The sequence below is a fragment of the Sander vitreus genome, chromosome 2 (genome assembly GCF_031162955.1).
Source record: "Sander vitreus isolate 19-12246 chromosome 2, sanVit1, whole genome shotgun sequence".
Taxonomy (NCBI): Eukaryota; Metazoa; Chordata; class Actinopteri; order Perciformes; family Percidae; genus Sander; species Sander vitreus.
This window is the reverse complement of record NC_135856.1, coordinates 22,181,977-22,204,297: the sequence shown is the minus strand read 5'-3', so window position 1 is coordinate 22,204,297 and position 22,321 is coordinate 22,181,977. Positions and strand designations below refer to the sequence as shown.

The window sequence follows — 22,321 nt, the reverse complement described above, 5'->3', positions numbered from 1 at the left end:
GACATTAAGTGACACAGGACAAAAAGACCTTTTGTCAAACAGGCCTCTCGAGTATATAAAGCCTTACTGTGACTGGAGACTATGGATCATGAGGAAAACCAATTATCAGCTTCTTTTTTCAAGCTTACACACAAGCAGACACGCAGGCATGCATGCACATTTGATAACCCAAGTAAATCTTTCAGCTTTTATACATTAAGGCTTTTTCAAACTGGGAAGGTAAGATGCACTTGTCACCTTCAGGTAGCCTACAGATTTTCCTATTTTTTACCCCTTACATTTGAACAAGTCAAACCTTTGCCAATTGCAGCTGGATGCAGAGCGAGCAGTGAGTTTTGCCGTGGTGGTTGTAGCTTCTAAGTCTGAAAGGGCTTTTACGAATATTGTAACTGACACAAATCCCTCCCCCTGTCACTCCACTCCATTCCACCAACCCCTCCCCCCCCCCCCCCATAACAAGGCCATAAGAAGCGCGCGCGCACACGCACACACACAAACACACACACACACACACTGTACAATGGTGCACACAGAGGCATGTTATCAGATATGTCACTATTAGCATTGCATATTTAACAAGTTTTGCATGACGTCCTCCATCCCTTTCATTTGTCACCTTCATTCCCAATTGTGGTTTCCCTCACAAATAACATGTTCAACTGAAAAATGTCAAGGCACTCTTGATATAACTGAAGACACAACAATCAGAATGTAAAATACAACCGTGTGGAAAAACAGGAAAAATACTGTTAAATGATCATATAAGAAACCACACAAAAAACACTTTGCAGGTGAGACATTAAGATAATCTGGCTAATATACTCCAAATGAGCTTCATCTAATCAAATAGTTTAGTGATTTCTATATCCAGTGAATACATTAGATATCTTATAATAACAGTAAAATAAGTTATTTATAATTACTACAGCACAATCTTGTGTGAAGGCATCCTTATTTATTTGAACGATCAGACTGCTCGATTAAAGAAATTCTTAACAGCTCAGTTACACTGAATGCCTTCTTTTTCTTGAATTTAAACAGTGTCAATAAAGAAACCATGACACGTGCTCAAATTACAAGTTTAGGTGTGGACACGGACACACACACACACACACACACACACACACACACGCACACACACACACACACGCACCTGTAAACACCATTCTTTAGTGTCAGATGGCATAAACACAACACACAAACAGCTTATTTAGCGACTAAATGTGTGCGGTTAGAATAGTTATTGTGGATAGACAAAAATGCAAAGTCAAAAAATATGCATGAATGGCAGGACGTTTAGGAAAGGACTTGGCAATCTAGTGAGCACAAAAGAAAATGTATATTTTAAAATTGATCAACACTCAGTTTTAGTGAATGCATAGCATGTCTTGAAGTTGTTTTCCAGCGTATTGTTTGCATATGTTTTTTTTTTACAGTGGATGCCTAACCAAAAGCATGTGTCATTGCATGAGCAAGAGAAGGGAACAACATTCAAGTGTTTCAAAAGTTTTCAAATCATCAAATAGTTACAATTTGCTGTTTAATTAGTTGATTTTATTACAATTGAGTAAAATCCAATAGAATTTGTTTGTTATTATCATGCTCATGCTTATGCTGTACACACAGCTAGTAAGACTTTGTAAAGGCCACATGCAGGTTTCAGAACATTAGTCTTATGGACAAGAATAATTGTTGTGTTTATGGTCAATATCAGATATGCATATTAAGTATATTAGCATCATTATGAAAAATACCTGCAAATACAGACCTGTTTAAATTCGTCTACTTTAAAAGGAAGACTGAAAAAATACAATTTGACATCACTGTGAATTACAAAAAAGGATTACAAGAACCAGCACAATCGAAGACAGAATACACAAGGTGATATGGTCGTACAGTGTATAGTGACCTACTGAATAACATGAGGGCTGCCCCCTCTACAAAACATCAGTCAACTAATTGTAGGATTTGTAGACTGCAAGAAACTGAACACAGTCTTGCAAAACCACATTTTAAAAAGATCTTTACATATTAACAAATGATGGCAGAAGAATCTATGCCAACAGATTTTTACAGTCAAAGAACATGACTGGTACGGGGCTGCCCTCAGTCATTCATTAACACATACATGTTGTAAAATAACTGATAAATGATAAGTTTAAAGAAATCAGTAACTGAATGTACGTAAGTGTTTCAATGTCTGTTCTCTGGTGACCTAGAGCCCTCAATGTGCATAAAGTCGGTAAGCTGCCTAGATATTATCCTCTGAAAGGTGTAAATTAGTGAACTACCTTACACCTGTTGCTGATGACGCAAACTTTCAACCTTTAGTTTTTTTGTTGTTGTGTAAAATGACATCGTATTCTGATAAAGTATCTTTAACATCTTTTTACGACATGGTGTGATCTGTTATCACACTTACTTCTTTCATCTCTATATAATTACTGTACAGACCACAGTATAATCAGTATAATTCTGGCTCACCATAATCTCTCATGTCTTTAAATATATTGGTATATCGTTTATTCTGCAGCACTTTTGCAGGACTACTGCACAAATAAAAAAATAAACATTTAAAACTTAACATAAGGTGATTCAAAAGAACAATAAAGACTCAAGAACCATTTGTGCAAACTGAAAACAGTCCAGATTTTGGTCAAAACTAAATCTTGCAGCAATACTGTGGGACAATGGAAGACGGCAAAGTATACATGATAGTTGATAATCCATCAAACGACATGCGACAGCATTTAGAAAAAAGGTTTTACTTATGTGACAAGCTTGCATAAATAAATTCCACTTAATTTGGAGTAGTCACGCTTCAGGACATATTTCCATTCTGTAAACTCTTTGGCATCCAGTTAGTACTCTACTGACCACTGTCCATCCATGTAAACAAACCTTACCAAGTAACACTCATAAAAAACCACGTTCATCCAGTCCTTTGGCTGTCACTGGGTTCCATTTTGCAGTGGGTTTATTGCTATTATGGCCTGTAAAGAAAACAAAAAAGAATAATCTTGTTTAAATAATTTTTTTGCCAAACAAAGAAAACAACTGAATACTGTCATTTGTCTGTTTGTCTGTCCTTTGATTTTTTTTCTCAACCGTTCATCGTTCTACTTCACACTTGGCGGGTGCATTGCTGAGGACCCGAGGAAGTGCAGTGTTGAGTGCGAGCTCTTGAGATCTACGGGACATATTTATTAGTAGTGCGGTATGTACACACTGTGTAGTGTATTGAGAGGGGACCCCTATTAACTGTTACACCGCCAAACGGCATGCTTGGCTATGCTGGGTACAGCTCGCTCTCCGTCGCTCGCTACAGTACATTCAAAAACAGATGAAGAAAGAGAATTTGGAGATGTTACATTGTAGCAAACTCAAACATACCAAGCATCAGATGTAACTTTCGTAATAGACGCTTTTGTTCCCGGAAATAGCCTGGTCCCAAATAGCTAGCCGTTAGCAAAATGACGTGTATACTCGAGCATTGGTATATGTCATTATATTGTGATTTTGATATATATGGTAAAATAGTAAATTGTCTTGAAGATGAATTGAGAAACTGAAGAATAACCAGACAGGAATCAAATCAAGGTACTTCAATAATCTAATGTTGCCATACAATAGTCCTGTTGATTGATATTAGAGAGTCTTACTTGTTTCAGGTCTGGCTTTTGGCACATCTTGTGAGTGTGTGTCAGTGGCGAGTGTGTGGCTGGTATCTCTGTGCTCAGTCACAACCACTGTCCGTGGCACCGTGGCAGAGAGGACAAGAGGCCTCTGGTTGTGGTACTTGAGACGGTATGTTTCCGTCATACAGTTATCCACAGTGAAGTATGTTGTCAGAGAAACCTCTTGAGCTGGCACGGCCTGTTCCACTCTGCATCCAGTCGGTCTCTCCTCACTTTCACATGATGATGGGGTACTCCTCTCTAGGTCAGAGCCCGACTTGGAGCTTGCATCTGAGAAAGTTCTGAGGCCTGAAATGTCAGGCTTCCTGTGAGGACTTACATAGGATGTGGATGAAAGACGAGGACTCGATGGCAAGGGTTCTTGAAGCATCCTCGGACGAAACACTGCATGGCTTGTTTCACCCTGGTGAGGAGAGATCCGCTGGGTCGGACAAAGGTGAGGCGACCCTGTCGTTCCGAGCTGATGCTGATTGTTCAGTTGGAGAGGTTCCGCAGTCACATTGCTGGGAGGGTGGTATGGCAGGGTCATGCGTGAACACTGGGATTCAGAGGCGACAGCCTCGCTGTTGCTGGAGCGGTATGTGTTTTCTCTGTCCTCGGACTCAGAGAGAGCGAGATCGTCGGAGCTGTTCCATTCTGAGCTGCTGGTTTTTGTAATGTGCCTCAGGGCTGTATTTTCTCCAGTGTGCCCCCTACAGTTTATCAGCTCCTGCTGCTCACTCTGCCTGTTATCTGAACTGGTGGAGTCCCTCTCTGAGGATACTGCTTTTCTGGAGGAATTAGAAGTGTACTTTGATTTCCGTCTACAAAAGAGAATGATGGAAATTAAAATTTGATATATTGGAAATCCAATTTATGAGTCCATATATGTACATACTACAACACGTTGTATATAGTTTATAATAAAGGGCACCTCGAACTTGGACTGCACTTTAGATGTGAATGTGAAACTTGGTCATGGTTCTTTCCCTGAGGTTTGGGTTGATGTTTACCTATAAAATATAAAACAAAAAAGGGATCAAAACATAGTAACAGAAAAAGAAAAAAGAAACTACAAAGCTGTATAGCCGTCCTCCTTTGGAAAGGTTTATCTATTGTGGCGAGTAACTAGTTACATACTGTAATTGCAAAAGTTCAAAAGGTAATGCATTTTTATCTTCTGACACTACTCTTTAGAGTTAAATTCACCACGAAAAAAATTAGAACATAGAAATCTTCAAAACTATGTCAGAAGATAAAAATCTCAAGGATATAACAAATGAGAAGACATTCGGCATAAAACAAAATAGGAAGACGATAAGAGCCTTGGGAGGAAAAAAAAAACAGGATTTGAGTGTGATTAATGACTTGTTTTCTCAGAATATAGAGGTTGAATTCAGCATCCTGTGAATTGAATCAGAATGATGCTAAATCACAGATTTTAGAATTTATTTATTTTCCTCAGAAATTCCGAGATTTCTTTCACTTACTCCTAATCTTCTTTCCAAATTATGAACCAGACATACATGCACACACTTACAACGAAGCAAAATGAATCAAAAGTGGAGACCAAGCAGAGACAAAATCATCTACACATCTGACCATGAAACCGATAAGGTGGCAGTATGTATCACACTACACTCTCTTACAGCTGGATGAACCAGCCAGCACGAGCAGCGAGAGGCAGCGTGGTGCTGAATTCCTTCCCTTTAAAAATAGATGTGTCTTTTTCTTTTTTCTTTGCTGTTGCCCTGGAGAGGCCCATGCAAGGATAAAAGCTTTAGCTGTCTGTTGGAAACACTGTCTCTAGATGCACATGGCCTCGATAAAGTATCAAGTGCAGCACACTCAAAGTACTGCATGAAACAATGCCAGCAGCCCTGTCCAGCTGTGCTATCTGAATGATCTTTGTGGGATTATCATCAGATTAATGCCTGTGCAGGGCTGACTGGGTGAAGAGGTTTAAGAAGCCAGTCCAAGCTCAGAAATCAATCTTCAATTGCTCTCACATTATCAGCTCACACTTCGTCTGTTATACTAACAGAAATATAGAGAAAAAAAAATAAAGTAATAACCTTTCTTACTCTTTGAAATTAACTTATGGCAACTAAAACCCACATTTGTACAGACAGAAAACTGGTCGGATCTGATTAAAAAGACTAAATTCTTATTCTTCCTTGTAAATCTTTTTCCGGTAGTATTGCAGATTACATGTGAGATATAACCAACCCTGACATCTTCTTTCATGCTTAATCATGTTTTAATTTTCCCATCATGCTATTTTGTTTGGTGGTCTCATTCTATACTTTTTTGTATATTATTTTGTCAAGGGTTAATTATTAATTTCCCATTTTGCCATAAATAAACTTATTATAGTACAAAGACTCAAAACGGAAGCCGTTACAATCTTGGAACTTACCGTTGTGTGAAGGTGAGGATGTTATACTTGATTTGGCATCGCCACCTTTTTGGTGCAGCTGACTGAAAATAAAAGACTACAATTATTATTCATGTTTTTATGAATAGTTAAATAGTATTTTGAAAAACACAGTCAGCAGAGCAACAATCAAACAAACCATTTTTCATGGTTTTTTGAGGCACCAAATAAAGCAAAGCACTTTGGTAAAAAACAATACTGGCAGAATGACAGAAACAGGGCTGGACTGGCCATCTGGCATACCGGGCATTTTCCCAGTGGGCCGACGCTCTTTTGGGCCGAATCGCCGATATAATTTATAGGCCTTTTTTTTTTTTTTCTGGGCTGCGCCGGCCCATAAAGAGCTGACAGCGGCCCATTGGTTAATTGTCTTTATTGCCACTGGCCTGACTCAATCAAATCCAGGATTGGATTCCCCACTCCCGGCCCTGAGACACGAGCTGTAATAGTTATGCTTATGCTGGAAGTTTAGCATCCACGTTAAAATGGACAAACGACCACCAAAGCGCGAGGGAGGTACAGAGAAATTATGGGAGAAAAAGATTAAGAATCTACAGGCGGATGCCTCAAAATGTGCCAACATTTCTGACATGTTTTGGGGCTGTAGTAGCTGCTTCAACATCAGCATTAACCTGAAGTAGAGGAAGGAGGAGAGGTGGCTGGCTATACAGAGAAGCAGAAACAACATCATGACAGGGAAGAAGCCGAGGAGGAGAGTGACCATGACAGGGCCATGGGAGCGAGTGAGGAAAAGATGGAAGAGAGAGTAGTTGACGACGTGGTAAGGAGTAGGCACATTAACAGGGACTCTCAGGAAGGGATGGAGGCTGTGTGTGTGTGTGTGCCTGTGTGTCTGTGTGTGTGTGCTTGTTTAACTATATTTGTGGGGTCCAAAAACCGGGAGTCCAGTATACTTGTGGGGTCCCGACAGCTCTGTGGGGCCAAAATGCTGGACCCCACAAGTTTAAAGGGCTGTTTGAGGGTTAAGACTTGGTTGTAGGATTAGGGTTAGAATTAGGTTATGGTGAGGGTAAGGGTTAAGGTTAGGTATTTAGTTGTGATGGTTATGGTTAGGGTAAGGGGCTAGGGAATGCATTAGGTCAATGACGGGTCCCCACAAAGATAGTGCCACAAACCTGTGTGTGTATGTGTGCACGCGTGTTATGTGCGCCTCACGTCATAACGACAAAAAGCAGTGTGGCTGTAACATTAAAGTTAGTGGCTGTCAGGTAACCTAACTGTTTAAGCTTACGTTGAAAATGCTAGCGGTTGGCCTGTTGGGTGTCTGTGTGATCTATAAAATCAGTGTTGATAAAAGCATCAGTGTTCCTTGAATTGCTTAATTAGCTTTTCTCTATTGGTGCTCTTTTCCAGGGCATATACTACTCTCAGCTTTATTGTAGCTTTTGGGAAGGATTATGGTTATGGTTATTGTATTTAGCAGACAAATACAATAGTTAAAATTAACAGTAAACAGTTTTTAAAAGTTGCTAAGCCAATATTAAGCAAAATAGTAATAATAACAATAATAGTAATACAATATCAATAATAATAATATAAAAAAAGTAAACAAATATACCATATATATTTTAATATAAACCATAAATATACAAATCATAACTCTAAGAATTCATTAATTATTTAAGTGTAAGATCAACAGATAAGTCTTGAGACCCCTCTTGAAGGATCCAAAACTATCACATGAACGCAGAACACTAGGCAACTCATATCATAGAATGCACGCATATTTTAAGAGGACTGTCTGCAGGGAATGTGTCTGACCAATCACAGTGGGTGTGGGCCGCCCTGGACAGAAACTATATATTCACTGTCTGCTGGGGTCCAACTGGATTGGATAAAAATACTTGATTGATACTGATTCAGTTTTTATTTGGTGACAGTAAGCCTTTAAACAGTTCCATTACATTTGAACTTTAATTTAGATATGTAATTATGTAATTCCTCTTACAGTCACCTTAAGTGCATTTTCTCCAGATAAGTGCAGACGAGGGAAACACATTACCAAGTATAAACAGCTGCAACTAAGTAATCACTTATAAATCCAAACTTAATGAAACCTCTGACATTCATCATCAATGTATTATTACTACATCCTTCATTTAAAAGGAAAATTATACCATGGATACTTTTATAGCCTGCATTAGGGCTGAAGCTATCGATTATTTTCATTGTCGATTAATCTTTTTTTTTTCTTTTTGATTATTCCATTAGTTGTAAAAAAAAAATGCAGATCAATGTTTTTTTATAAAGCCCAACATGACGTCCTCAAATGTCTTGTTTTGTCCACAACTCAAAGATATTCTGTTTAAAGTCAAAGAGGAGTCAAGAAACTAGAAAACATTCACATTAAAGAAGCTTGAATCAGATCATCTTTCTTAAAAAATTACTCGATTATCCAAATAGTTGGCAATTAATTTAGTAGTTGACAACTAATCGATCAATCATTGCTCTATAGTAACATTCAGTACATTTCCGGAACACATTTGTAATAAGATATTGCAATTTACATGCCGTGTTTGATAAAATTCTCTTCCTACAGATGTTTATTGTCTACTAAACTACAATAACAGCTCTAGCTGTGGCAGGTGTGATGTTCCCTGGGGAAGGATTTAACAATCTGTGTAGATCATAGAAACTTCAAGTTTGCTTCAATAGTGCAGTATTAGCTTTCTTCTTGATGCATTAATATTATATATAGCACAAGTTATTTGAAAGGTAATGTCTTGGGAACAAATGGTGTGTTCCTTCCAGTTTTAGCCTAGTTTCCAAGGAAATCAAAAGTATTTTCCGAGTGATGATGCACGTACACCGTAGCGTCATCAACCATCACAAATCTCAGAATAACAAACTGGTGGAGGAATGTAGTGAAGGAAGTGTACAGAGAAATGGTTGAGAAGCATGGGGTCTGTCTATGGTCATTGTTTATTAGATAAAAATGGTTTCATTATTTTCATGTGGTGGAGCCAATAACTAATTACTGAAAAAACGAGAGAATGAGGTAATTTGTGGGACACAATTAAACTCTTAAGTATTGCTAATATAAATCTTACAAACTAATACGATTTTCTTCCATGAATTAAAGGGTGTTTACCTAATTCTTATGGAAATCGGCTGTTAAAGGATAGGTTTAGTTTTTCTTAAAACAATAGTCAGGTGCCCATTTGTACATTGAAACAGGTTGAGCTTCCTTAAATCACCAGCCATTAAAAGATCAAATCAAGTTATTATCCAAAATTCCCTTTATTTGTTACTATCCCTCCACTGAAGGTCTACAGGGAATTTTGTACTAAAACACTTGATTGTTAACAGTTGATAATTCAAACTGTTGATTCGTCCAGCTCAGCCTGCTGAAGCCTTATATTATCTTCAGATAAACTAAAATGCATTCTAACACAAAACATTTTGTTTCTCATCACTTCCATTGAAAGTGCATTAGAAATGTATATTTTAATGACCAAATTGAATAATTACAGCAAGCAAACCCAGGTTGAATGTTATTTGTTTCCCCCCAAAAAAGTGGTTATGTTTTCGGCTCGGTTTGTTTGTTTGTTTGTTTGTTTGTCAGCAGGATTATGGAAAAGTTACTGGCCCGATTTTCATGAAACTTAGTGGAACGGTGTAGCATGGGCCAAAGAAGAACCCATTAAATATGGAGCGGATCAGAATCAGGGGGCGGAATAATTTTTCACTTTTGTCAACTTTGCGAGATAGGGTGTTTGTGCTGCATTCATGTTGTGTCAGAATAATCAGAATTTTTTTTTTCCCAATCAGAGCTACAACAATCAGTCAACTAATCAATTAGTTGATCGGCAAAACATAATTGGCAACCATTTGGATAATCAATTAATCGTTTAAGTAATTGTTCAAGCAAAAATGGCAGAAAATGCTTTTCTCAGTTTAAAATCATATGAAACTTTGGGTTTTGGACTGACAAAACACAACATTTGAAGACATCACCTTGGACTTGAGATAAGATGCACATTTTACACCTTTTTCTGACATTTTATAGACTGAACGATCGATTAATCTAGAAAATAATCTGTAGATTTATAGATAATGAAAATAATCGTTTGTTGCAGCTCCATTACCGATCATATTGCATGGCTCACCTGATCATTTCATGTTTCATTTGCTCTTCGTTGTCACACAAATACTGGAAACAGCTAACAAAACTTAAGTTGTTTAAACGCTCGGAGCAATAAAAAACAACACATCTTTGTAGCGCCCATGTTACTTCCACATTATGACTTAAAGCTCATCAACACACCAAAGTCGGAAGAACGACTTCCCAACTTGGGAAATGGGACCATCCGAGGAGCACGTGAATTGGCCTTTGCGGAGTTCTGCGCTCCCCAAGTGCCATTCTAGTTGTTTATTGTTTAAAAGGCAAACTTGAAAAATCGTGAATCAATTATACTTACCACACTTGTGTTCATTAATGTACTCCAGTACTCACTTATTTACAGCCGTAATAACTTGGTGATTTAGTTAGCTAAAACCTCAATTTGTCCTTAATAAAAAACGCTCATTGAACAACACACAGTTGTTTCTTACCTTTGCAACTGTGTCTCTGGTGTTAAGCTCTGGTCTTTAACAACAAAGCCATCCACGCCAGGCGAGTCAGGATTGGTGGAGCCACTGCTGAGTCTATCGCTGCTCTCATAGCCAGACTCTGTCCTTTGGATGGTCCAGGTATCACTACGCAGCAGTGTCTTGGGGCCACCCTTAAGTCTGCTGCCCCTCTGTTGGCTGGCCCTGCTCTCTGACTCCACAGAGCTGTGGCTCTCAGTCTCATGCCGCTGCTCATCCTCATAAATTGTCATTAAACACTTCTGCTTCCGATCTTCTCTGGTTCGTACGTATTCCCGCTCTCGGCATTGTTCAGTGTGCACTCTTTCCTGGGATGTAGGCTTACTGTGCCGCGGGCTGTCGTGTTGCTGTTGACGGCGCTGCTCTAGTTCGTTCAGCACAGTGTCCACATTTAACACCTCCCGAATGGGTCTCCAAGTGGACTTAGATTTATTGCGGCTGCCTTCACTTCCACCTTTTTCCCACTGCTCCTGGCAGCTATCCTGATCATAGCCACTTGGGGAAGTGTTGTTCCTCCGGCTGTGCCCACCGCCCTGCATACCGAAGGATTGTCCACGTGGCTCCTGAGATCCTCTGCTTGAATGGTTTGATGACTTCTCAGTGCGTGGAAAGCTTTTTAATTTTTGGTCCACAAGAGGCCTCGGTGCATTCTTTGGAGGAGATGACGATCTTGCATGTGCCATCTCTAGAGAAAGTGGACACGGATTATTGATCAACATGCTCTGACGTACAGCATTTATCTACACTGGCTTGCCCCTGTATTATATTAGATTCAACTTTATTGTCATTGTGCAGAGTACAAAGACAATTGCAAAATGTATTTGTCTTTGCCTCTCTATTATCAGTGTTTCCTATAATGCAGACACAATGTTCTACCTTTGTGTTGTGATGGGTCTGTTTTCCGATGACCTCGATCCTTTTTTGATGTTTCACTTGGCCTCTGCAAATTTTCCATGACAGGTTCCTGGAATTTTTTAGGACTGCCAAGGTGATGTTTCACTAAAAAAAATAATATTGAAATGACGGATGAGTGGTTGCTCATGGATCTTTTTTAACTTGTGATTTATTTTTATGGCTCTTACTCTAAGTAACCATTTCTGAATGCTGATGTCAGTGAAGCAAATAGTAAACAACTGTTATTTGGCCCTAAATTCCTTTTGCCTTCATAAATCACCATGGGGTATGAACGACCAATTAGGGTATGACATGACAGCTTGCTATACTTTCACACATTTACCAGAGGTGTTAGAGCATATCTAATATCAGACAAATTCACACTGTGTTGTACCCTGAAGGTATTAGCTTAAGCTAACAGGGTCGGCTACCCAGCCAGGACATTTTTGATCATGTTTTGGTCATTCATTACAAATTTTAATGCTGCTATAATTTTTTGCAATGTGGCTTTCTCACCTTGCATATTTGCTGCAAACAGGACAAGAGCCAAAACAAAAAAATATCTTACCAAAGAACAGATGCTAGTGCATCATTAGCAATGTTAAAATACACTACTGCTGCCACATTTGCCAACATGTAGTGTTCTTTCTTTGCCTCTGTAGCATGCAGGTCACTGTGAGAAACAAGAGATGCTGTGAATTGAGAACATCTGCCTCCAAATCAGTACATTCACCCAACAGCTGCACTGTTTCACATTTACCTCTAAACCCCTCCTTTCTGCATGATAGCAACTATTTCCTCCTTTATCTTTGTGTTTCTATTTAATCAGTCCTGCACTTGAAGAAGATGCTTCATATTTTTGTGAAGACCTAGAGTAAAACACAATATAACATACAGTAACAGTCTAATAAATAGCCTCTCTGAAACATGGATATCACAACAGCAGTGAGTTGCAGCAGTGAGTAAGCTGCTTTAGTATTATGGACATCCAGATTTGTTAATGTAGCCTAATGCTGACATTTAAGTAATTCCTCTGAAAATGGATACTAGATTTAAATTGACTACACCTTCCACAACTGCCAAGTAATTTACCAGTATACACTTCATCATGTAGATTGAAGTTATACAGAGAGGCTTAGTAATGCAAGTACACACTGCAGAGCAGTTGTCTTTGTTAATTGTTGTAAGAGTGGATAAGACAAACTACCACCATATTGTACTGCAAGGCAAGAAACAATACTTGCTAACCTCAATATAAATTAATTTAACAAAAGAGATAACAGTAAATAATGCATACAATACGTATAATAATAAAAAACTGAGCCATATCTCACTCTATAACAACAACAAAAAAATCAATCACTTACTCTTATTTTCATAAAAACAATAATCAGGTCCCATGCCAGTGTCAAAGTGTCTGGGCACCACACTAAAGCACAACAATCCATCTAAACGGGCAAGGCGCCATTGCCAAAAAAAACAAGCAGATAAATTAATGGAGGCAAACATCGGAAATGTCTAGGGGAGGAGTGAGGACTGTAGAGCAGGAGTGTGCTTGGCCACAAAAGCAGGGATTAGGGAGGGAGGCGTAGGTGGTAATCTGCGTGCAACAGAGGCATCATCCTCATGTCAAGTTCAAGCCAGCACACAGGGCAGGACAATCTTTCTGCCTGCGGTTTAACAGCACTCTCTCAACCCCAATGCCAATCATAACTGTAATTTGCGGAGGGATATTAATATTCTCATGGGTGCTGACATTTGATGTTTAATTTTACTTAGTGATACCTTCATACAAATTGTTCAGATGCTCTAATAGATTGGGATTTATGGAAATGAAATTATTAGACAAATTGTAATTAATCACCATTTTGATCCCTATCATGATATCTTATTAATCATCAATACTAAATACACTATAAAAACACTGATGTCTGGCAGCAACTAACCTCTGTTATTAGAACAAAACACTGTTTACATCTGTAAAGTTCAGTTAGATAACCTATTTAACCTATATGTATACAGCAATAAAATAACTAAAAGAACATTTTTATATGAATATAAGGCATATGTGCACATTCGTGAGCGTGTGAGTCGTGTACAGTTGCATACATACATCATTTTATAGGGTACATACCTTGACAAAGTTGACTTGTGTGTTTATAATACTATGATAATGAAGTGAAAGTAAAATTATACATTAAATGTGCATAAATGTTCATATCAGCATTTTAATTATTTATGTGATCATCTTGAGGTAATGTGACCAAGCTATCATTATAATTATGTTCTGGTAGTTATTGTATGATACCATGGTCTGGGTCACACTTGTTTCTGAGTACATGTGAAAAATGTTGTATTACCTGTAGCAATGGTATGCAACATTTTGATTGCTGTATATATAATTACTGATGTAAAGGCCTCACAGTTCTAAATGAATATGCACAGCTGAATAGCTACTGCTTTCAATTGTTTCTAAACTGCAGGTTTAGTACTTGTTTAAGTAGTGAAGTAATATTTATACCAAGGACGTCAAAGACTTCTCACCTGACACAAAAATAAACAAACACACTTTACAGAGATTAAAGGACAATTCCGACGCAAAATGAACCTATGGGTTAATAACATATGTGTACCGTGTCGACCGTTCTCTGGAATATGTTTTCATGCTAATCGAAAGTGTATGTAGCTAGAAACAAGCTAGCGCAAACCGGTGATTAGCTTGTAACGCTAGCTTTTCGGGCCAGAGGGTAAATCGCTATTTTATACAAATAACAAGGCTCAAAATAGCACCACACTTCAAGCATAATGAGGGCCCCTACATGTAAACCGAGGCATTGAGAACTTTGTAAGTGTACAGACAGACAGTTTATTAAAAAGATAGATTATAAAGACAGCAGCGTTCATGTTTACATGCGGGCGTCATCTTGGAAAACAGTCATGACCAGCCAAACAACGAACGCCATGCAACCAGTAACATAGCTCAAACACAGCGTTTGTAATTCGACTGCTCGTTTGCGGTAACATGTTTAAAGCTAGAGACGCATTCGATTAACATGAAAACATGTCCCAGAGAACGTTCGACTCGGGAAACACGTTATTAACCCTAGGATAATTTTGCGCCGGAATTGTCCTTTAACATGTAGTCCAAAGCTTTCAACAAACAGTAGTGAGAGATTAATTTACTTTTTTTTGGCAACTGACTTTGGCCTAAGCAGGGGCGTAGCACAAAATTCTGGGCCCTGTAGAAAAGCATTTTCTATGTGCCCCTCCCTGCATCCACAGCTATTCATTCTAGCATCTTTTTGGGCCCTCCTCACATGAGGGCCCTGGGTACTCAGTCCCCTCCCCCCACCAATCCAACGCCCCTGGGCCTAAGTAGGATAATCAGCGTTGGGCAAGTTACTTCCAAAATGTAATACATTATAAATTACTAGTTACTGTCATTTGAGAGTAATTAGTTATATTACAATATTACTGTCTCTGAATTGTAATGCATTACTTTTGAGTTACTTTCACCAAAATAACAGCGGAAGTTTGACTTTGCAGCTAGCTTGTGAATTTCACCACCTGATCAATAAAGTCTCCTCTTTATCCACTTTAATACATCAGAGATTATTCAAAATACTTTTCATAATTAATAAGAATATGCAAAGTAACTCAAGCTGTAAAAATAGATAAGTAAAACGTACAATAGGCAAGTAGAAGAAAATGAAAATACTCAATTAAAAGTACCTTACATTGTATTGAAGTATGGCATTGTTGTAAAATGTTTGTTTAAAGCACTTGAATAAGAAATTCATGTTGTTTAGTTTGAAACACTCTAAATGAAATGGTCAATTATAGTGTGATTAAAACTCACTATTTACATTATTTACAGTACTTGATTTACAGCTGATATGTGAAAAGGTACACAACCTTATTTGTTTAACAGTAATTTAGTTTTACTGCGAACCGTCACAGGAAGTGCTTTTATTTTGAAGTACCTACACGGAAGTTTTCTGTTGTGTACTCTTGCTAGCTTACTGAGATGAAGGTGAGACGGTAGACGCAAAACATGTCCGTCAAGCTTAAGTTGCTCACTTTCTTGTTTGTAAAACTGCAAAATATTGAACAGTAAATGGTCACAGTAAAAGACAAGCGTTTTTGGTCGTCATTCGAAGCCATTCCACTACAGGCATACATATACTTATACTCTCCACGGCTGATAAAATGCAATGATATTACGTGTAGCAAGCCTCAACATTAATTCCCAACATGTTTCTATGTCAGCAGCTCGGACAAACTGCTGTCCACCCTGACATACCGTCACCTGTTGGGACACAGATGTTGCCCGTACCATCTCTGGTTGGCTCTAACCACGGGAACAGTGACGGGACAGCTCACTTCAACGCAGCGTAATAACTCCTGAAAATATCCATCTCGCAAATGTCATCTGCAGTCATCTCAACCATCGAATACAGCAACAGGAAATAGTACGGCTTTTTTTTCTGTGAAGAAATGTTTCGCGGTGTTGGTGAATTCTTAAAAAAACAAAACACCACTAAATGTTGAGTTAAAATGCGTTGTAACTTGCGTTACTGAGATTATAACGAGTATAATATTACCGAAATGTAATTAGTAATGCGTTATATTACTGCGTTACAGCAAAAAGGAATACATTACTGTAATTGCGTTACTTTTGTAACGCGTTACTCCCAACACTGACGATAATCCATGACGAGGTTTGTTTAGAGGGCAGTAAAGCATGACAAGTTGTCCTGATATAAGAAAATAATGAACTGTTACTAAAAGAGAACAGCTGCGTGTATCTGTCACATTGCTTGATGGGGTTTGAAAGGTTGTGAAGCCTCTATATCTGAATAATGATACATAATACTGTATTTATTTTTCAAAAATGTCTATATACACACATTTTGAATGTCTGTGAGAAGTGCAAGGATTAGGTGTGCTAATAACTGGAGGATTATCCTACCTGCTGCGTCACCATTTATTTGAGCTTTGTACCGCGGACACATAGTGGTTTGTCTCGGTGCATCTTCATTAGACACTGGAGATCCCTCAGGATTGGTGTAAAATAAAAGAAGTGGCTGGAAATGTCCCCTGATACATTTAGAGGCAACATCTTTCCATTTTGATCCAATCTGAAGAAAAAGGAAAGTGTTATATAAAAGAGCATGTAACACACTGTAACACTTTTGAACAGGGACAAAGCAGATTGATAGCATAGAGTTCCTAACCTCCTTTACAGTAGCATCATCGAAAAACATCCATTTTGAAGATTTGGTGTGATAGGCAAAGGCTGAGTAATGTTTACTCGAAAAACAGATCATCCCCACCAGATGAAGCTCACTCCGTTTGGCATTTTCATCCGTGACACGGTTGAAAAGCTGAAATAGAGCAAATTGAGATCAAAGTTTGATCTCCACATATTGCTCTTTGGCAGATGCTAAATCCTGTGAGAATATAATCTATGTGTGTGTTTTTGATACTCTGCTGAAGTGTTGTGTGTGTGTGTGTGTGTGTTTTTTTTTTATAGAAGATTGCAGCACACTGACCTTCATCATTACTAGTTTATGGACACAAATCATACAATAGCTGACAGCTGTGATCATTGTAATTTTGTACATGAGTAAATGTAATTTTTAGCAGAAAACCGACAAAAATATCTCTATAATATATGTAATGTCTATAGAATAGTGACGCAGATAAACACATTTCTATTTGTCATCTGGTAAAGTCTGCTTCAGCTCTTACCCCACACAGGTTCAAACTTGGGCCAAGTGAGCGAATGACATCGTCCGTGAGATCAGACTGCTCAGCATCCCATACAAATCCAATAGTGACAATCTCTGGACAGTTCATGAGCACACGGCGGATCTTGATACTTTGACCACAGTTGCTCTGCAAAATAATAGTAATATCAACATACAAACAAGCAAAACATTAAGTCCTAATTATACTTTGAAATGTAATAGTATACAAGAACTTTCTCCGAGCAGTTTCTCTAAAGGGTCTGTATATACATTTTGGGAAACAAAATGAGCATTTCAATGTGTGTTTGAGACAGAGGTAGGTTGCTGTTTTTAGCCTTTTTTTGTTTGTAGCTTAGCAAAAAGACTGGAAGCAGGGGGAAACAGCTAGCCAATGTTACAACAATTCAATATCTGTTTTTTTGACAAACTGTATGTCTGAATTTACGATGTGTTGTAATAGAAAATGAGACATCTCAAGGAGCAGCTAGTTCAAGCATTTCTATTTCTGTTTCATTTCAAACAGCTTGGCCCAGTTAAGTCAAAATTGGCAGCTTTTGTAACTCTGAACAAAACCCTGCATATTCTTGGATGTTTTGGGGATAAGTTTGATAGCTAACTATAAGATACAGTAATATTAATATGAATCAAGTTTACACACACAAAAACAAAGATACAGGAATAAAATCAAAAGGCAGAAACCAGTAAGAACCAAAGTTACAAAGTGCTACATAAAATGAACAATAAATCAAAGATACAGGAATAAAATGAACAAGATAGAAACCAGTCAACCGGACACAAGATAAAAATCTAAAATGTGCAGCAAGTAAAAGTGAAATTGATCTCTGTTTTTAAATGTCAGCACTAAATAAATGAGCAAATTTCCCCAAATGTCAAAGTAGTAGGTTGTAGATTTGTCTCTGCCTCTCTCTTTCTCTCGGATGCACACTGAAGAGGAAGACACTGGTAGCAAAAACAGTGGTTATACCCCCTTACTGCTATTTATATCCTAACACTAGTCTGGCAACGTCTCCTTCAGGCCGCTTCAAGTGCAGAGTCACAGCATAAAGCACAGAGTGTACTCTGCAGGGCTGCAATAACCATCTTTGTGTCCATGTTACAGTAGCATCCTAACTGTTCAGCTGAATGGCTAAATTGTTCATTAATAGCTGCCTGTAACAAATTAGCATTTACTTTAATTATGGTTGAATTCAGACAGACAGGGAAATGTATTGAGCCACTACTTGTCTACTACTACTACTACTACTACACTACATGTCTGATTTGTTAAGAAAAGTTAAAAAAAAATCACATTAAAATGAGCAACGATGGTAAGTCACATACCGGGCAGCTTCGGAGGTCACCTGTGTTGTTTGCTGCCTGCAGCAGTTCTCCAAACATGTCTGACCTGAGTCGCTCGTTCTTCCCCAACATGCGATCAACCTGTTGGCTGTGCATAAAAACAGAGGTGTATTGGGTGTAGGCATGAGCCGGTATACGATTCTGACGGTATGATTACCTTCAGCAAAAATATCACGGTTTCATGGTATTGCAATTATAGCTTTAAAATGTACTTTTTTTTAAATGTCTAGGTAAAAAATAAAAAAACAATTCCATTGAACACAATGTATTTTATTTTTAAACACACTGTACACTGGCAGGGAGAGGGATTACTAAACTACAGTTTCTCTCCTAGACCACTCAGCTCATACCTTAGGAACGGTATGACGGAAAATGTTAGTGGTTTCGAAACCTTGACTTTTTCAAACCGCGGTATGCCTTGAAAACCGTAACCGGCCCATGCCTAATTGGGTGTACGACATGCAGTTACAGACTGAAACTGTGTGGTAATCAATAAGAAATGTTTTAAATTTGGACATACTGTACACTCCCTGACCACTTTATTAGGTACACCTATACAATCAAATGCAATCCAATACAACATATCTGCCACAAATTCCACCTCTAGGAAGATTATAATTATAATTATAAGATTTTGCTGACGCTGTCACAGAGGTGTAAATTACCGATGTCATAATTAGTGGCAGTGTTGAACTGGACAGCATTATATTGAAATGTGTTTCTAGTATTCCTCCCCCTTTTTCGTAAACGAGGCAAAACATTAGAAACATTAGAAAACCTAACCCCAATATAATGCAGTCAATTAGACACCACTGCAAACTATAACCTCAATAATAACATAAATGTATACTATAGTCTTCGCTTGCAGAAAGTAGTTTGAGGAAGAACTGTGCACTTGTTGCACAGTTCGTATTTAAACTTAAAATTATGAGGACAAAAAAAACAATCATTTGGCAAGGTCAGGGTAGATCCGGTGATATTAATCACCACTGGGTGTTTAGGTGTGACTGCTCAAAGACAGGAAGAAAATTGATTTAAGATGCTTAAAATTGCAATCAAATAATTTTCTAGTAACATTATTTAATACATTGACACTTAAATCGGGATTAGCACTCTGGCATGATTTTTGTATCCCATTTTTTGAGCCATGGCAGTAAATCAAGCACTCACCATAAAGCAGTTGTTGAGACATAATGTACAAATTCTGTGAATGGGTGTGGGTCTGAAGATGCACCACAGCAGCGACACACAAACTGCAAAAGAAAAACTGTACGTTATTTTACAGATTACATTTCATGTTTACTTTTTTTTGGGGTGGTGGTGGTGGGTGGGTGGGGGGGGGGGTGTTACAGTTAGAACAGCTGTGGAAGTCTCTTTATTTCATATTTTTATTATTAATATTCTACTTACAGTAATTGTCCACCTGTACTTCAAATCAATAACCATATTATTATTGTTGTTGTTTTCTTAGCAGATAAAATGACAAACAGTATAAAAATAACTTAGTTACCTGCTCATAAAGCATCATTGCAAACTTCTGATGGGTGATGCAGGATTTAGATGAACAAGCATCAGTCGCAGTGTCTGAAACGATGTGTAAATGAATTCGCTCCAGGATGTTCTCCTAATATATAAGAAATAAGAGCAGACAGTCCAAATATTGAATCATTGCAAACACACACACATGCTACACAGCAGTACTATTGCACAGTGTCAGTGAAGTCAGACTGAACTACTTTTTTACCCATGAGTTGAATATACACAACATGAACAACTATACGAATAAGTGGATTTCAGATGATCTAGGCACTACACAAAGATCAAACAACAAAACTCAGTCAAAGGGTGGATATAATCAACTAAATCTAATATTAAATACGCTAAAAAGCAAGAGGCCAAAATTCATCATTTACATACGGTAGATATAACCGGTGATTACACAGGGCCAAGGCATTTTGTCAGTGGCCTCTGCTTCTTTTTACCTTCAGTGTCACAGAGAAGGAAGTACCATAACATTATTTAGTATGCAGTTACTGTGGAAATGTCTTCCACTGGATGTTACTTTGATTAAAAGCCAAAGGCATAGTGTCAACGTACAAAGCACTCAGCAGCATCATCCATCAAGCCAAGTTGGAAGCGTTGCTCATCCTTAAAAGTTTCAGCGAGGGCGTTACGCAGGCTGTCGGAGGGGAGCACACGCTCTCTACTCTGCTGAAACTGGCTGAAGATGCTCTGAAAAAGAAAAACAATGATTAGTTACTGTCCTGAAAATGAACAGCATTTGGAGAACTAAATGTATGACTTCATAATCTCAGAGAATATAAAAAAAGTTAAATATAAAGTTTTCTTTCTTGTAAATTTACAACTTTTTTTTCACAGAATATTACCCCCCTCCCCCGGCGCGGTAATTTTGTTATTTATTTTTTTAAACCTACAATGGCCCTAAAACGCCGTCATAGAAATGATGACTAATGAAATATTTAACAATATGACAAAAAATGCCAGGTTTAGCTCAAAGTGCAGGAACACAGAAACCTTTAAAGCACAGAAGATGCAGGCATGGCCGAGACAGAAGTGACCTGAGAGCTGTCTCAAACTTCTCCTGAAGATGTCCAGCTGCCAAAGCACCTTTAAAGTTTAACAACAGAAAAAAAAACATAAAATACTGACATGCACAGAAACCCATTTCAAAGATTTCAGAAGCTCAAATTGAAGAGAACGAATATGTTTTGATATTACCATTGAATTAAATGCCTTGGTGTAATACAAAAGAGTTGCTCGTACTGCCAAACCCACTGAAAGTTAACACTCAACTCATCAGCTTTTCTCAGCTTTTAGTCATTTTCAGCTCATTATTTTGGTTTGCTGGTCCACCAACCACGCATAAAAAAACATGTCCAGCTCACAAACGTCATTGAGACAGTGCCAGTAAAATAGTGAAAAAAAGAAAATCCAGCTAACAATCTAGAGGCAGATATTTTATTCATTAGTTGACAGACCAAACTATTAAAAAAAAAAATACATATGTGAATGTTGGCCAGTGGCAAAAAAGGATTCTACCCATATTGCTGTTTGTTCTGACTAAGTACAGTGAGGATAATGTTTCCTAAAATGTTTGCCAAAAGAATGAGATTGCAGAAGCTTGTGGAGTTTGTTTTAGGGTCTACTTCTGCTCTCTAGTGGTCACACATCGCTCTATTCGGCTATGCATTGTAGTGTTTTAAAACTAAGTTTGCAAGAGAAGAGTGCAGAAATGTTTGAAGGTTATATTTGTTGTTTTCTTTGTTTGAGCACTGTGACCGTTTTGTCATTATTTCAGTGGAGTGAAGTAATTTAAAAGTAATAATAATAAATTTAATTTAAATATTTAATTTTAATAAAAGTATTTTTTTTTCAGCAATTTGGAGCTGGTAGAAAATGGTTCGTCACCTGAACAGCACTGTTTAGGAAGCAGCTATTTTGCCCGGGCTCATTCAGCAGGCCTTTGGTGAGCGCAAGAGACATCATGCTCCCAGGCTGGTAGGATTTCTTCAGGCCTCCTCCAGGTTTTTTAAACATCTTCACCCATGCCATGGAGTTAGAGCCTGCAA

General features: G+C 38.1%; 1 protein-coding gene across 1 annotated transcript; it reads right to left on the bottom strand.

Moving 5' to 3' along the window:
- Window positions 1–2,916: 2,916 nt before the first annotated feature.
- On the bottom strand, window positions 2,917–22,321 carry usp53b (ubiquitin specific peptidase 53b). The gene is made up of 15 exons (XM_078269621.1): window positions 22,161–22,321; window positions 21,267–21,359; window positions 20,829–20,963; window positions 20,242–20,355; window positions 19,902–19,984; window positions 18,714–18,819; window positions 17,374–17,520; window positions 16,857–17,006; window positions 16,592–16,760; window positions 11,602–11,724; window positions 10,690–11,410; window positions 6,097–6,158; window positions 4,612–4,690; window positions 3,663–4,501; window positions 2,917–2,993 (listed from the first exon to the last, which is right to left on the bottom strand). Exons 1-15 carry the CDS (start codon window positions 22,302–22,304, stop codon window positions 2,917–2,919), a joined length of 3,042 nt encoding a protein of 1,013 aa, XP_078125747.1. The 5' UTR covers window positions 22,305–22,321.

Coding starts and splice junctions, on each gene's coding strand:
- usp53b (XM_078269621.1), bottom strand. CDS start 22,304: ATGGCATGGGTGAAGATGTTTAAAAAACCTGGAGGAGGCCTGAAGAAA. Junction 11,411..11,601: donor AGACCCATCACAACACAAAG/GTAGAACATTGT, acceptor CACTTTCTCTAG/AGATGGCACATGCAAGATCG. Junction 4,502..4,611: donor AAGTGCAGTCCAAGTTCGAG/GTGCCCTTTATT, acceptor TCTCTTTTGTAG/ACGGAAATCAAAGTACACTT.